The sequence below is a fragment of the Panthera uncia genome, chromosome C2, assembly GCF_023721935.1.
Source record: "Panthera uncia isolate 11264 chromosome C2, Puncia_PCG_1.0, whole genome shotgun sequence".
NCBI lineage: Eukaryota > Metazoa > Chordata > Mammalia > Carnivora > Felidae > Panthera > Panthera uncia.
In genome coordinates this window covers 147,573,648-147,590,969 of record NC_064810.1, presented here as the reverse complement: position 1 = coordinate 147,590,969, position 17,322 = coordinate 147,573,648, and the positions used below count along the sequence as shown (strand labels likewise).

The window sequence follows — 17,322 nt, the reverse complement described above, 5'->3', positions numbered from 1 at the left end:
TAGATCTCTTGATATATTCTTGTACCCAAACCACCTGCTTTAATTACTGTAGCTTTATGTTATGGTTTGATATCTGGTAGTGCACATCTGTATTACTTTATAATCAGGAAAACCCATAACGGTTTACATATGTATGAATGTGTATGCACCTGTGGAGGGTTGATAGGGAAGTGTGTGTGTGTGTGTGTGTGTGTGTGTGTGTGTGTGTGTTCTTACACGTGGAAGGTTGGTGGAGAAGTGCCTCTGAATGACTAGGAGTAGTTTGGGACCTGCAAAGGAATTTGAGACAGTGCCAGGAGCAGAGTTTCCAGGGACATTTGGAAAATAAAGGAGACCATTGGGCCCTCAAAGGAGGTTGGTGCTCACATTTCCAAAGCCTCTAAATTGAGGGAAGCAAAGAGGAAAGCTGGCAACACGGACAGGTCTCTGTTATCTTTAGAACGAGCACCAACCGTATTTCAAAGCCCTTTAGGCCCAGGAACCTTCTCTCAGCTCCTGGGGAATCACTGAGGATCTTAAGGTCAGTCATTCACTCCATAGCCCAAAGTCACTGACCTCAGGTGTCAGTGCAGCATCAGCAGCTGTTTGTGGGTTTACGGCCCCCGGGTGCAGAGATCAGCTCTCAGTCGTGTGTCTTGTCTCTCATTGGCACAAAGCTTTCAAAGAAAGTAAGTCTTGTAATTCAACAAGCATTCACTGATTGTCTGACATCCGCTTCGAAGACCCTCTACAAATCTCCCAGAAGGGCCCATTTCAAACAACTCAGAGTGACGGATGCTCCTACACACACACACACACACACACACACACACACACAAATGCACACGCCTAGCTTGGAGCCCTTGTCTCTGGGCTCAGAGGTCTCAAATGAGGGCATTCTTCTCTAAAGGGCCCCATAATAGTGGGTTTGGCCCCATCTGCACAGGACAGGAAACCTAGTGGCACATAGGGTCTAGCTCTCCAGGAGAACAGGCAGACACAGCCCAGACCTTAGCTCTTCCTTCCAGGTAGTCTGGAGCCACTAGGAGGGGTCAAACAGAAGCCCACTTAACCCTTTTGCTGGATCATTCCAAGAGTCCTTGAGGTCGCTGAGTAGAGCCAAAAGTCTGCCTGCTGCTGCATTAAAAACAGACTCCTGGGACATTTGAATCGCTGCATTTCTGTCCTGTTTGGCCTCTTCCAGGAAGAGCTTGCCCTGAATCATAACCTAATGATACCCATATAAAATGAGGTAGGAAAAACAGATAGATAAGAAAGGAAGAAATGAACTGCGGTGGGGTAGAGCATTGCTGAGTAACCAGTGAGGGGGTCCTTGGGCAGGGTCACCCTAGTTCTTCTAAAATACATGCCAGGAAACGTCTCTGTATTACTTTCCTCTCCTGGCCCAAGTGACTCAGGGACCAGGGTGCCTGCTGGCCTCACGCTCAACACTACGGGTGTTTACCGGCTTCCACTGCACGGAGAGATGGGGCACAGGGCTCACCTGTGCGCACCCGCGAGGCGTTTTCCGTGGCCCCACTCCCCCTCCACTTGGGCTTGGGGTGAGGGTGGAGGAAACCGAAAGAGAGGTCCAAGCGTTCTTGGCCCTGACGTTGACGGAAGAGGGAGTCGGGCAGTCGACACCCTCCTCACCTTCTCCAGGTAGCGCTGGCGGGGCGGGGACGGAGGGCACTGGAAGAAGTGTGTACGAAAGGTGCTGGGCCTTGACCCCGCCGAGGGGGCGGCGCCGGGCCGCGGCGGCCCCGCCCCCGGCCCGCGCAGCCCCGCCTCCCCCGCCTCCCCCGCCGCCGCAGAGCCTCCCGCGAGCTGGCGGCCGGCGGCCACTGCGGCAGCGCAGCTCGCCCTCCGCCGAGCGTCCGCGCGCAGGTGAGGACCGGGGACCCCGCGCCCCCGCCGCCGAGGGAGGCGCTGGAAGCTTCGTGGCGCTGGGCGCTGGGAGGGAAGGAGGCGAAATCGGATTCCGCAGAGGCAGGGAGGGAGGGACCGTAGGACGCGCGCCCCAACCTTCGGGCGGCGGGGAGGGGTCCGTGCCAAGCGGGGAGAGGTGGCCGCGTCTTCCCCGAGCGCATCTGTGGGCCCGGAGATGCGCCGGCGCGCAGAGAGCCTGGCTGCGCGGAGACGCAGTTCCAGAGCGGGGCCTCCCAGATCCTGGGGCGCCGGAGCCGGGGGGCCCTGGATCCCCTTGCAGTTGGTTCCAGCCGGCAGCTAAAAATAAACCTCCCGGGGCTTCCAGGGGCGACTCCAAGTTCACGGGTCGCCGACCCCCACAGGAACCTGCCCTGCTGCTGTGAGTTGGAGAGCCCTGCCTCAGCCCTGTGAATGTTACCAGTAGGTGGAAGATTCGTTCTGCCCAGGGCGGTGTGCGCAGGTGGAAAAATCTGCAGGAAGTGATTGACTTCTTCTCTGAAGATTTTCAGTTTAAAATTTGGGCAGACCCGGTCTTTTCCTCGCGTCTGGGGAGGGGACGCTAGAATTTCAGCCGAGCTTTGGGTCTGGGGCCGAAGATCTTAGGTGTATGTGTCCCCCGGAAGGTTTTGATTTGGAAGAAGTGAAGTGGGTTGGAAAGCGGGTTTTGCTTTGTGATGGGCTTTTCTGCTGGGACCAGTGAGATTCCTTTGCTAAAGGTAATCATAGCCTTTTTATCTGAAAAACAGGATTAAGAGGCAGCTGAGTGGCTTCCACATCACCCCCCTCCCGCCCCCCGGACAGATGTTCTTTAGTGGCGCCCCCAAATTGGGTTTGACACTGCACGTTTGGGGAACTGAAGTCAGGGTCCACGGACACACTGTCATTCTGTGTTCTCTCACCTACAGTTGGGAGGAAAGATGTTCACTGTGCTGACCCGCCAACCCTGTGAGCAAGCAGGTTAGTATCTCCGAACAGGCAGCAAGTGTGATATTGACAAGGCACAATCCCGGCTTCAGCCCACAGTGTTTTAACGCCTGTCCCCTGCCAATGACTTTAAGGTCTTTGGTTTGAGCCTCAGTTGCTCGCCAGGCTTTCACCACCAGGCATGCCTCAGGTGGAAGTAAGGCTTTCCATCAAAGTTAACACAAAACGAGGACTAACGTAACGTGCATGTTTTGCTTAAATGGTGTTTCCGGGTTGCATAATCCACTAATTTGGCCCTTTGTGGTTTCCCTTACCAACCTGTGTGTGAAGGTTTGCCTGAGAGTATTGTTGATTCTGTGATGAGTTGCGAGGTACTCAGATCACTCCTGTACTTCCACCCAAGTGTTGCTGCTGGCACAGCACCTACGGCACCCGGCGCTCCCCACCCCACCCTAGGTCAGCGTTGTTACCCCTGACACCGGAGGCACATGTGCAGAACTCTCACACACCCGCTTGCAAGCTTGCCCTGCCTGCCTGCCTCTGGAGTATGTTTTGCGGTTGTTCGTGTAGAAGCCCAGAAGGGTCTGGCCTCTCTACTCTCAGGTAGACACCTTGTAATTACGGGGTTTGTTCACTCCTAATGACAGCACAGCTCTGGGCTGTATCCCCTAAATGAATGAGACCTGGTCTGGTCCATTTTGCCTTGTGATACGCTTTTCTGCTGGGGCAAAGGTCTGCTTAAGGGTGATCATAGCTTTTTACCTGAAAACTGCTGAGGCGAAGGACTGGGGAGTCCAGTGTGGTCAGCCACTGCTCACGTATCACCCCCCTCCCTGCCCTGGACAGATTATCCTTAGTTGCGTCCCGAGACTGGGCATTCTTGTCTTCCAAAACGATATGATTTTAGGATAGTAGAAGCAGTTTATACAAACCTTTTTCTGTAGAAGGAAATTGTACCTAAAGAGCTAATTTACTTTGATTTCCAGGTTTTCCCCCAAAATGCTTTCAAATTTTAACACATATGCTGTAATACCACACATCAGGCTAACTTGTTGCACTGTTTAATTTAGCAAATTAAAGTTCTCCCGTGTCTTGTTAGGGGGGCGGAAAGTGCCTTAAACCTGTAAAGCTGACACTGACATGTGACATATTCTTTAAATGTTGATGCAGACTCTTATGTCCGCGGATAAACTGGTTTCTGGCTAGTTCATGTACTTTTATCTGGAATCACAGAAAAGTGATCTGGGACCCATTTAGAGGCTCTGAAGGTCAACTTCACAGTGGCTGGCCTCCCTCCAGTTGCTGTCACATACAATTCTGCAGTGAGTAACTTTAGGTATAAGTCGTTTTGCATGCACGGGGCTGGTTCCGTGGCATAAATTCCCAGAAGTGGGATTGCAAGTCAGATGGCACACACCTCTGGAACTTTGATAAACATTGACAAACCACGCTCCGTTGATGGTGTGCCGGTCTACACTCCCAGTGACAAGGTAGGAGAATTAGGTGTTGGGTGACCATCTTGAGTAACAGGAAGTGTCTGTACCTCAGGGAAATCAGAAAGGGCGAAGAGAGTTGGCTGTTCTGAGCTACAGAGATGCACTACGTGACTGGCCTTGCCAGCTACTCAGTACTGTGATATAATCGGATATTGAGACCGAACCTAATTCTATACAGTTTTATACACATGCCTTTTTTTCTTGCCAGAAAAATGTCTCCTAGAAACAACGAAGAAGCAAAGCCTAGGTTATATGATCTACAAGTAAATGTTCTAGAATAGGAACACATGTGGCTATAGAACACTTGAAATGTAGCTAGTGAGACAGAGGAACTGAGTTTTTAATTTTATTTTAATTCGTCTACATTTATTTTTTTTTAATGGTTATTTATTTTTGAGAGACAGAGAGAGACAGAGCACGGACAGGGGAGGGGCAGAGAGAGAGGGAGACACAGAATCCGAAGCAGCCGAAGCAGCTGTCAGCACAGAGCTCCACACGAGGCTCGAACCCAGGAACCGTGAGATCATGACGTGAACCAAAGTTGGATGCTTAACCGACTGAGCCACCCAGGTGCCCCGATTAATTCATCTACGTTTAAATGCCCAATTGGTGATGTTTACAGCAGCACTTTCAACAATAGCCAGATTACAGAAAGAGCCCAAATGTCTATCAACACATGGATGGATAAAGAAGATGTGGTTTATATATACAATGGAATACTGCTTGGCAATGAGAAAGAATGAAATCTGGCCATTTGCAACAACATGGATGCAACTGGAGGGTGTTATGCAAAGTGAAATAAGTCAGAGAACGACAGATACCATATATTTTCACTCGTGGGGAACTTGAGAAACTTAACAGAAGACCACGGGGGATGGGAAGGGGTAAAAATAGTTACACACAGAGAGGGAGGGAGGCAAACCATAAGAGACTCTTAAATACAGAGAACAAACTGAGGGTTGATGGGGGGTCAGGGAGAGGGGAAAATGGGGGATGGGCATTGAGGAGGGCACTTGTTGGGATGAGCACTGGGTGTTGTATGTAGCGATGAATCATGGGACTCTACCCCCAAAACCAAGAGCACACTGTATACACTGTATGTTAGCTAACTTGACGATGTTAAAAAAAATAAAAATTAAATAAATAAATAAATAGAATGCCCAATTGATAAGAGACATATTGGGATTATCTGAATCCAGTGATCCTTCTGTGATGCTAGTGTTTATCATATTTCAGCCAATTGGGTATCACCATTGACATTTATGTCATAGTAGTTTTACCAAGACTATTATTTAGTGAATATTTTTTTTAATTTTATTTTTTTTAATTTACATCCAAATTAGTTAGCATATAGTGCAACAGTGATTTCAGGAGTGGATTCCTTAATGCCCCTGACCCATTTAGCCCATCCCCCCTCCCACAACCCCTCCAGTAGCCCTCTGTTTGTTCTCCATATTGAAGAGTCTCCTCTGTTTTGTCCCCCTCCCTGTTTTTATATTATTTTTGCTTCCCTTCCTTTATGTTCATCTATTTTGTCTCTTAAAGTCCTCATATATGTGAAGTCATACGATATTTGTCTTTCTCTGACTAATTTCGCTTAGCATAATACCCTCTAGTTCCATCCACATAGTTGCAAATGGCAAGATTTCATTCTGATCGCTGAGTAATACTCCACTGTATATATATGCCACATCTTCTTTATCCTTTCATCCATCGATGGACATTTGGGCTCTTTCCATACTTTGGCTGTTGTCGATAGTGCTGCTATAAACATGGGGGTGCACGTGTCCCTTTGAAACAGCACACCTGGATCCCTTGGATAAATGCCTAGTAGTGCAATTGCTGGGTCGTAGGGTAGTTCTTTTTTTAATTTTTTGAGGAACCTCCATACTGTTTTCCAGAGTGGCTGCACCAGCTTGCATCCCCAAGTCAATATTTTAATTGAATGCCTTTTTATGTTTAAAAAAAAATAAGTATAATTTATATACAGTGAAATGGATAGATCTTAAGTTGTGCCCCTAAATTGGGTACCCTTGTCTTCCAAAAGGGGATGTTTTTAGGATGGGACAATTTCTTTTTTTAATTTTTGTCATGTTTATTTATTTATTTTGAGAGAGAGAAAGAACACAAGCAGGGGGGGGGGGGGGGGGGGGGGAGGGGGGGGGGGGGGAGAATCCCAAGCAGACTCCACATTGTCAGCACAGAGTCTGACACAGGGTTCGAACCCATGAACCGTGAGATCATGACCTGAGCCAAAATCAAGAATCAAACCAATTGAGACTCCCAGGCACCCCAGGATGGGGCAATTTATTGAAAAAAAATTTTTTTTTAAGGGAAATTATACCTAAGGAGTGGTTTACTTTATTTATTTGTTTGTTTTGTTTGTTTATTTTCTGCCCTGAGGAATTCTGTCAGTCTTTTATTTTTCTTAAAGCTTTTTTTTTTAAATTTCCCCCCAGAAGGGTTTACTTACTTACTTATTTATTTATTTATTTATTTATTTAATATAACTTATTGTCAAATTGGCTAACATACAGTGTGTAAAGTGTGGAGCTGGTTACTTTAATTTTCACATTTTCCTCAAAGGACTTTGAAAGTTTTGATGAATTTTGACAAAAGCACGCACCCATATACTCCACAATTCTGTGAAGATATGGGGCATTTCTATTACCCCAGACAGTGCTCCTGTGTTCCTTCCCGGGGAACCCCTGCCCCAGCCCTCTAGACTGTCACTGTTCTCATCTTAGTCACCTGCCTGTTTTAGAACTTCCCGTGAATGGAATCATTTCGGTACAGAACAGTATTTGTTTCTTTCTTTAAAAAAAAAAAAAAATCTGTTGCTACTGCATTTATGAAATTTCCATTAGCCCATACTGGTTTCTTACGACCCAAGTAAATATCTGCTCAACATGATCTAGTTAAGTGGGGCGCCTGGTTGGCTCAGTTGGTTAAGCATCCAGTTTCAGCTCAGGTCATGATCTCATGGTTTGTGGGTTCGAGCCCCGCGTCAGGCTCTGTGCTGGAGCTGGCTTTGGATTCTGTGTCTCCCCCCTCTCTCTGCCCCTGCCCAGCTCACGATCTGCCTCAAAAATAAATAAAGCATGAAAAACATTTTTTAAGTGATCTAGTTAAGCAATATTAGTTAATCATTAGTCCATTATGGTAATCATGTACCTTTATACAATACAGATATAATTATCTTTATTCAGAGGCTATGTATTTAGATGAAGATGATTCATATGCTGCTTCTTTTTGTTTTGTTTTGTTTTGCTTTTAAATGAGTATAGTTTCCATGTTGTGAATAAACTACGAGTACCAGAGATGACATGACCCCTTTGGGAGTGAACACGTGGGTCTAGTGATTCTTTGTGAATGTAGGGGAGACCCTATACCTTCACTGAAGACACAGGAAAAATGGCTGAGGTTGACGTCTTACTGGAAACTCAAATATTTCAGAAATACATACATGTTACTGTTTCCTTGACAGTATGTCACTGAGTACTGAGCCTGATAATCATTGACTATATCTGAAGCGTAGTATTCACTTCTCTTTGTCTGATGTTATTTTTAAATGAAATATTATACCGCTGGCATTAATAGAAAACCCATATTTTTTCATCTACATTGAAGTAAATGTTATTGTAAAGCATCTCAGGGCTGACCGATAATATGCATAACACGTTTCGGGAGATACCAGGAAACTAAACCACGCACCCCTTCTCTGCAAATGGCGTTTTAGTTCCCTTTCTGGAGAAAAGATAAATGGGCTTTGGAGCCCAATCACTCCTCTGCCTCAAAAAGTCTTGGCCTTACTAAAGCCAGAGGAAGTGCTGTAGGCATGCAGTCGTGCACCCAGTCCTTGGATGCTACAAAGAAGGCCAGTGCCTTGTTCCTACTTTCCCCTCATGTGTCTTCTGGGTCTTTCCATTTTAGGCCTCAAGGCCCTCTCCCGAACCCCAGCCATCATCGCCTTGGTGGTCTTGATTTTGAGTGTTGTGGTGCTTGTGACCATCACACTCATCCAGTTTCACCAGAAAGAGGTCCTCCTTCCAGGACTGAAGGTAAGTGTGAAGGGATTGGCACTGAAGGGATGGGCTATGACGTCAGGTATTCTAAGGCCGTGAGTTAGAAGAAAACCCTTTACCCCATCTCCAGTGGGGGAAGACCCAAGGAAGAGCCCAAGGATCCTTGACATAAGACCCAGGGGAGAAGCTCTGGACATACTGGCTTTGTGCTGTTTGACACTACAGATTGATAATGGTGACCCTTCTCCAAGGACCGTGTGGCCTTGCTTTGACTCCTGACTGTTGGAGCCCAAGCTAGACCTTGTAGCCAAGGATTCCAGAAGGCTGCCAGAGATCTAGCAGCTTGTACATTTCCCAAGACCACACAACCCTGACCATGAGTGAAGACAGGGAGACCCAGCCTCCTCTTCTGGCCTGATCTGGTAAACAAGACATCAATGACTTGAAAAGGTCCCCTTGAGCTGTATTTGTGCAACCTCTCTTGAGTCTAAAAGTGTGCCATGATCCCTCTGACTCTTCCCCTTGAAAAATTACTCAGGACCCGTGCTCAGTTTCAGAGGCTACTCTTAGCCCTTTTGATAAGTGCCCAAATGACCTCTCAAATGATGTCTGAAAGTCTGAGAACCATATACATCACCCCAGCCTTGGATGTAAGGGTGATGGGAGGTGATCCTGTGCAAGACTGTCAGACGAAGGGGAAAAGAGTCCTTCAGTCATTTTGGGTAGAGGTTGGCAAAATTTTTCTGTAAAGAGCTAAGTACTACATATTTAGACTTTAAAGGTCATTATAGTCTCTGTCACGTATCTTTTTTTGTTTGTTTCTTTCCTATGACTCTTTAAAAATGTACAAACCCTTCTTAGCTATAGGGCCATAGGAGCCAAGAAAACCAACTGTTATTTGAATCTCATTTAGCCTTTACCCTTGATCTCAAGAATCCTGTCTACATCTTCCTGCTCTTAGTGACTATTCAAAGGCTGTATTTGAAATAGAAGTTTTTTTTTAATTTTACAAGATAAAAAAGAAACTAATATTGCCTCGGCTGTGTGGGTGAGTTAGACCCACCATTCTGAGGCTGCTCTTCTGAAGGATCAAAGTAAAACTCCTTTAGATGATGGCATTTGGTTCTTTTATAAGACATTTTACTTAAGAATCTCAGTCCCCCCCCCCCCCCCACTCCAGGGGCGCCTGGGTGGCTCAGTCGGTTAAGCAACCGACTCTTGATTTCAGCTCAGGTCATGATCTCACGGTTCATGAGATCAAGCCCCGAGTTGGGCTCTGCGCTGACAGCATGAAGCCTGCTTGGGATTCTCTCTGCTTCTCCCCTGCTCATTCTTTCTCTCTCTCTCTCAAAATAAATAAACTTAAAAAGATCTCAGGCCCCCATGAATAACATGAAGAAAAAAAAAAAAAAACCTTATGCAACTGTCCAGTGACGAGAGAAAACCAAATTATCTGGTTGTCTAAAGACAATAGCCAAGGCCAAGAGAAGCCATTTTCCCAACCTCTGGGCACTGTCTTCCTCTCTAAACTGCATAAAATCAGGATTGCAACCAGGAGAATCACCATCTCCTTATGCTTTGTAAACTTTTCAGCTTGGTGAGCACTTTTCCCTGAATTATCTCATGTAACCCTTGTGGCAGCGACAGCAGGGGGACAAAGCAAGCATTGTCACCCCCACTTTGCAAGTGAGGAACCATGGGTTTGGCCAGTGGATGGCAGGACGGGAACTGAAACCTTGTCCCTCCTGTTCCCAAGGCCAGGGCTTTCTTCACTACCTCCCTCCTCTCCCTGATCCTAAGTTCAGAATGAGGGACCCAGGAGGAGGTACTGACCTTGACTAGAGAACTTATCCTCCTTTGCACAGGAGGGATGGGTGGGGGAGGGTGGGTGTAGATGCAGGAAGGCTTGCTGAACGGGGGGATGGAAGTACCCCCAATTGGGGGCAAGACTAATGCCACTCTTAAACCCCAGGAACCACTCTTACACCCCATATTTCAGAGGAACCAGCTCTAGCTGTATTCCGGGTTTATCTCTCTCCATGGCGCAAGGGAATGTGCCCACCCAGAGTCATGCGTCCCCTTCTAGAATGTGCTATGGTGCCTGAGACTCCAGAAGCCAGGGTCTGTGTGGACCTCCTCCTGAGGACCAGCCTCACCAGTGATCTGAGGGGTGGCAAAGGGGCAGCCATTTGCAGGAAGTGTAGACAGGGCGTGGATATGGGGTCGGAGCTGTCCCACCTTCTATAGTCAGCATACAGGTGCGTGAGGCTCTTTGCTCTGTGGATTTGCCAGGGGTGTGGGGTGAGGACGGGTGGAAGTTTGGAGGGAGAGTAAAAGTCTTCATTTAAAAAATTTTCCCTCAGGCCCTGCAGAAGTTTGGGATGGTTTGGTTAAGGCAGTTGACAGCCGCTAGCTTCCACTTGTTCTAGGAGGTAAGAGGGAAGTCCTCTGTTCATACTGGAGAGGCGTGGAGGGATTAGAAGAGTAGAAGAGGAAACTGAGTAGAGAAAAGTAGACCCCAGGGCAGTAAGGAGGCTACCATTGAAAGCGAGGACCACACATGTCTCAGGCTCCTGGGTCAGGTGGGTTCCCCTGATCAAAGATGTGAGTGAAAGCAGGCCATCTGGGAATGACCCGAGGAAACACAGGTAGGGGGTGGGAGGTGAGACAGGAGGGAAGGCGGCCCCTGGAGGGCCTGCCACCCAGCAGGTTACCACCGTGGGCAGTGGGGGCTCAGTCCTGGGGAGGACTCTCAGTCTGGGAGCCAGTGTAAAACTCATCCCCAGGTGAGTCCTCTACCAAAGGGCATCTGGAACACCCGCTTCACGGGTATCCCACTCAAGGACATACTTACACGACATGGACATGACTCAAGGACATGACTTCCACTAGTCATTGGCGGAGTGGCTGCTCCCTGGGAGACGCTAACCCCCTCGTATCTCTGGCACGCTGCATGCTCAGGGGGGTTCGGCCACTAGAGAAAGGCTTTAGACGCGTGGAAAGCGCATGGTTGGACAGCACAGCGGTAAGGCCTGAGGAGTGTGGGCAGGGAACCCTCCAGGACTATTCCACGTGGATATGATTACTCACGGGTGAGAACAGAGGAGCAGAGAGGGTGGGTCGCTTCTCACCGTTGCTCACACTGGAAACGGCAGACGTGGGACCTAAGAAACAAAAGAGAACAGAAAATAGGGCCTCGGACGAGGGTTTAGAAGGACCAGAAGCACCACGCTCGCCAATTAGCAGACAGTTCGTTCAAAGAGGGGATCTGTAATCTGCTCAGAATCGCGCTGCCAGGCCCCAGTCACAGTTGCAGGGGACAAGAGGTTGTATAACCCTGGAATGTTGACTCAGAGGACTCCTTCTGCTTAGCTGGGTGGATTAAATGTGAGAAAAGACAGATGTTCTGAGCCGGGGGTACCGGGAGCAGAACGGCCACCTGAAAGAACATTCCACATGCAGCCCTTCTCAGGTTGAGGACAAGCCTCTTGTGTTTGGCTCTTCGGTGTGTGCCAGGGGTGGGAAGGGCAGTTGTGGAAGTGAAGCTGAATGAATTCAAGGGCTTTTATGTTGTGATGTTTGTGTTTTCATAACCTTGAACGTTGTTTTGCCTCTGTGTAAAAATGACAGCTGGTTACGAGAGCCGGCTCCACAATGGCCTGTGGGGGGTGGGGGGGGGCTGGAATTTTCCTTAAGACCCTAATGAAAGGTCATGATAGCTGGCTATTACATGCAACCTTGGCTTACCTAACCGTGGTCTATCGGAGTTTAAGAGCAGAAGTATCAAAACTCAGTCAAGGGTCAACGCGTGCCCAGTGCCATTTTCATTGTTGCTGGTCCAACCTGCTCCACCAGCCTGAAGGGTAAACATGGTGGCATCACTTCTGTTTTTCACTCGGCCCCCCACCTGCTTCCTTCTCATGAAGTCCAATCTCTTCCTCTCGAGACTTCTCCCTCCCCAGCCCCAATCACAACTGTCTAGAAGCCCTGGAGTTTCTCAGTCCAGGATGATCAGTACCCCATTGCCGCTGCCCCTTGCGGCCACAGGACATCAGTGTCCAAGAGGGGCCTACGTAGTCCCGCTCAGGTCCCATGAGATCGCCGTATTGAGTCACACTCCCGTGCTTGGCCGCTATTCTCCAAAGCACAACCACGAGACCAGGCTGTGCTAAAACCATTCCCTTGTAGGGGCACCTGTGTGGCTCTGTCGGTTAAGCGTCCGACTCTTGATTTTGGCTTAGGTCATGATCTCATGCTGTGTGGGTGTAAGCCCCGCCCTGGGTCTGCGCTGACAGTGCAGAATCCGCTTGGGATTCTCTCTCTCCCTCTCTCTTTCTCTCTATCCTTCACCACTTGCATTCTCGGTCTGTCTCTCAAAAACAAACAAACAAACATTCCCTTGTAACCCTCATTGGTTATCAGTCATCAGCCGGGATCTCTGGTGCCTTGTGGCCCTCCCTGGTTACCCCTTAGAGAGCGAAAGTTGGATAATTAGTTTCTTCCTTTCCAGACAGATGTGGCTTCTTCATCACATCGGTCCACCTCCTCTGTAGTCAGATCTGCACACTACTTAGCTACAAGCTTGCTTTTGAGGGACTTTTTGTCTGAACAAAGAAAGTCTGCTCTACGCACCAGGCATCTTTTTTTTTTTTTTTTGAGAGACAGAGAGAGAGAGAGTGTGCATGTGAGTGGGAGAGGGGCAGAGAGAGGAGGGGGGAAGAGGATCTGAAGCAGGCTCTGAGCTGACGGCAGAGAGTCCAAGGCGGGGCCCGAACTCACAGACTGTGAGATCAGGACCTGGGCCAAAATTGGGTGCTCGACCGACTCCCTACTGAGGCACCCTAGGCACCTCATTACTAAACAGTCAACCCTGTTAGACCTGGTTTCCTTGGAACTCAGTGAAAGCATGGGGGCTGTGTGTAGAGGTCTGATGGCCAGTTAGAACCAAGCTCGGGCCCAAGTCTGTGACTGTGGGCAATGATTTACCTCTGTGAGCCTCGGTTTCCCCATGTGTCGAGTGGGAAGGATGACCACACCTGCCCTGTAGATGCAACACTAAAGCACTTTGGGCAATGCCTGGCATATTAGAAGTGCTCCACAAATGTGTATTACTGCTAGGATCCCTCTTATTATGCCAAGAGGGATGATGATGGTGATGGCCATGGATGATGATGACAGTGCTAATAACAAATCTAAGAAAACTGTTCTTACGACTTTTGCTTTTGTTAGAAGCTCACACATCCCTTAAGTTTTGGATCATGGGCTTCTCCCGGAAGACTGTTTCCTTTCGGTTAACCCACTGAGTGTGTCTCCGGTTCTACGTTCAAGCCACGTTCTTTTCTGACACTGCGTTGGACAGGGGGTCACTCACTGCCCAGCTGAACTGAATGAAATCAGTCCCCATCCCACCCACGCCATCAAACCACATTGAGTTCCGCTGATTTAGGTAAGGGAGCTCTCGAAAAGACCAACTTTTCCACTTTGGAAAACGTCAGCGAACAGTGGTGGGGTGGATACCTAGTCCTCAGGAGTAGCCCCGGGCTCAGGGCTGGTCCCTGTCAGCACATCCGGCAGGTGCCCGAGGGGAGGGCCAGCTGCTCCCACCTTGGTGAACATTGGATGCCAGCTGGGATGACAATGAACGTGAAAGTGGCCCTTCTTCCTCCTTCCTGAGCTTGGCACAGCAGCCCCAAGCCTCCTTCATAGGGAAAACGTACTCTTTGTGAAGAGCTGGGATCCAGCAGATCTGGGAAGGGTGGGGACCCTGCAGAGTGGTTGCTCACGTGTGCTCCCTCCTGTAGTCAGGACCCAGTGTGGAGGGGCCAGGGGCCGGTGCTGGGCTGGTGGGGGGTCGGCAGCAGGAGGGAGGAGAGAAAGCGGACTGGTAGGCAGGCTCAGATCGCTTGAGTGCCCGGTTTCCTTCAGTGCCACCTGTGCGTTAATCTCCGGGTGAGCAGGCTGTGAACAATGCCTTCCTTGTTCCCCCGGGGGGTGTCATGTCAGGATCCCCGTCAGCATTCGTCAGACTGAAGGCTGAGATTAGTAGGGTGTCTAAGTTCAAATACCGACGGACGCAGGATGTTCCGTCTCAATATAATGGGAAAGCTGCGATTGAGGAGCTAGGGCCACCCGTTTTTATTCGGTCCCCTTGTTTCAAATGAAACAAGCGTTTGTTGACAGTAGAAAGCTGGAGCTCTCCCAAATGGCTAGCATCAGGGAATTGGTTAAATGGATTGTTGTACATCTCACGGAAGAGGTGGGGAATGTATTGAAAGCGATATCAGTATTTTTATTGGCGGCGAGAGATGTACACGATACACTTTTTATGTAAGAACAGAGCGTTGGAAAAGTCTACGTGCAGTGTAATCCTGGGTTGAATTGAAAACATATGTCTGACCGCATTTTCATATATGTAGCTGTATGCACAGGCGGCCATTAGAAAAGATATATAACAAGGTGTTATAACAATGGTGGGATTTGAGGGGTGTTATTTACTTCTCTTTCCTCTGGTCTTTGTGGTTTTGTTTATTTTGCTTTGTTGATCTTTCCATATCGCCTGTGTTTATTGAGCAGCCACGAGTGTTAGGCATAGGGTCTGTTTACTTCTGCAAGTTAAGTTGTCTGCCCATGAGGAAACCCAGAGACGTTAGGCCTCTTGCTACCTAGGGTCGCAAAGCAAGCAAGCATCCGTCTGAGTTCGACCTGCTTCCAGAACCCAAATTCATCTTCCTCCCTGAGACCAGCTAGCTTAACCCAACAGCAGTGGAATTGGAGAAAAGCTCCAGAAGCCTCCACTGCCCTGGGCTGACTCCGGGCCCACGCACATACTGACCTAGGTCAGCATTACTCATTCCAATCCCCGTAGGCTGCTAACGCATGCCCTTTCCTGCTCAGGCTTGGTCCAGGGCCTGGGCTGGGCCACACCCTCAGGGGAGGAAGCTTCCTGGTGCCTGCCTCAAGGTGGGGACATGGTCCAGGACTCCTAGCCTGCTCTCCTGAGCACAGCTAGTCCTGGCACTGCTCTGGCAGACCCCCCTGTCTGTCCATGTACCGTGTTACCAAAGGGGGACAGTATGTCAGCGTTAGTTGGCATTTTGGGGTTTTTCTCCTTAATTGTGAATACCTTCATTCTGCAGGCCAGTGCGGGTATTGACGTGTGTCACCCTTGTGAGAATTTCCTATAGTTACTTCAGGCTTATTGGCCTGGAAGTTTGAAGAACAGAGGGCAGCAGGCGACTATTTTCATTTCCCTCCTGAGGCCCAGGTGGCTTCTGTCCCCCACCTCAGAGGTCTGGAAGAGGAAGAATCAGGGAACAAGTAAGATCCTCGGAGTATTAATTTTCAACCTTGGCTGCATATTGGAATCACCAAGGGAGCTTTAGAAACTGCGGATGCCTGGGTCCACTCCCGGAGATTCTGATTTAATGGGTCTGGGATGTGGCCTTGGCCCTGGGAGTTTCCAAAACTCCCCAAGTGATTCTAATGTGGGCCAAGAGTGAGAACCATGCCCCAGAACACCTGACCCACCCCATCCCCATCCCCTTCCCCCACAGCCCAAGGAGACAAAGTTGGTTTGGAGAAACTCGGTTTTTTCCCTTGGTCAGCCCCTCCCCAAATGAAGCAGTGTGGATTACCCTCTGGGGAGTATTCGGGGTTCTCGGTGGCCCATTGGAAAAGAGTCCTCAGAGAGGCCCAGCCCATTTCTGACTCTCCCTTCCCCCTTTTGTTCAGTATGGAATCGTGCTCGATGCCGGGTCTTCCAGAACCACCGTCTACGTCTATCAGTGGCCAGCGGAGAAGGAGAATAATACTGGAGTGGTCAGTCAAACCTTCAAGTGTAGTGTGAAAGGTAAGGCCCGGACTGTGTGCGGGAGGCCCAAAGGGAAGCAAGGGAGAGTCCTAAGGGCCTTCGGAGGCCTGGAGGGATCCCAAGAAGCTGCCTGGAGGCAGGAATGAGCACTGCACTGGGCGTCAGGAACATATGTCATCCAATGGTAGTGGCACTCCCCATCCATGCAGTGACCTTGGGCCAGTCACCCCCTTCCTCTGGGCTTCAGTTTTCTCATGTCTAAAACATGGCGGTGCGTGGTGTGAGATCTTACCCTGCCACACTTGCTTGAATGCTGACGGAAGGCACAAGTCTCCTGGGTCAGAACAAAGGATGGTTTCTTACTCACAGTAATAACAGTAGGCAGAGTATCAGCATTTTCTTGTGCTGGTTCTCTGAGTTTCACTTTGCACCAGGTGATGTAAGGAGGGCCAGATAGTATCTGCTCGCACGGTGGGTCGTATTACAGAAGAGGAACCCCGAGATTAGGGAATCTGAGACATTTATAATGCCTGCCTCTTGATCTGGGGGCAAACACTGTCTCTATCTTCTGAGCCTTGAAAGTATAATCCGGAGCAAAGGCAGTCGGGGCTTCTGCTCGTAGGACATGCAGAAACATGAGGGAGTCGTGGAAAATTGTATTCCAGTAGGGGAATTGTATTCTAATTGGCCATGTATGTCAGGGTGGGGGTTGGCGGTGGTAGAGATAGATGGACAAGGCATAACCAGACGGCCATGGCTCGGGTCCAGTAAAGCTTGATTTATAGACCCTGAAATTTTGAATTTCATATAGTTTTCAAGTGTCACAACATAGTCTTTTAATTTTTTCCCTAGTATTTAAAATTGTAAAAACGGTCTTAGCCCACGGGCTGTACAAAAAAAAAAAAAAAAGGTGATGAACTGGATTTGGCCTGAGAGATGCCCACCCTTGAGACAGAACATTCTCGGCATCTTTAATGACCCTCCACAACATAGCCTGAATTTTACATTCACTGTTTCCTTGGTCCTTCTTACAGTTTCATCCTTATGCGTTTAGTTTTTCCTGTTTTTGAAAGCGGGATCAAACATGTATACACATAAATGGAGTCAACATTTATTCTTCTGTAATTTGTTTCGTTTATGGACATCGGGTTTTTAAGAT

At 48.7% G+C, this 17,322-nt stretch overlaps 1 protein-coding gene across 1 annotated transcript in view; it reads left to right on the top strand.

The window, feature by feature from the left end:
* Positions 1-1,796: 1,796 nt before the first annotated feature.
* ENTPD3 (ectonucleoside triphosphate diphosphohydrolase 3) overlaps positions 1,797-17,322 on the top strand; it is a 38,081-nt gene continuing 22,555 nt past the window's right edge. Inside the window, exons 1-4 of the mRNA XM_049628957.1 lie at positions 1,797-1,866; positions 2,814-2,865; positions 8,262-8,389; positions 16,085-16,202. Of these exons, the coding sequence (XP_049484914.1) occupies positions 2,826-2,865; positions 8,262-8,389; positions 16,085-16,202 (286 nt within the window). The 5' untranslated portion in view covers positions 1,797-1,866; positions 2,814-2,825. The remainder of the gene's footprint in view (positions 1,867-2,813; positions 2,866-8,261; positions 8,390-16,084; positions 16,203-17,322) is intronic.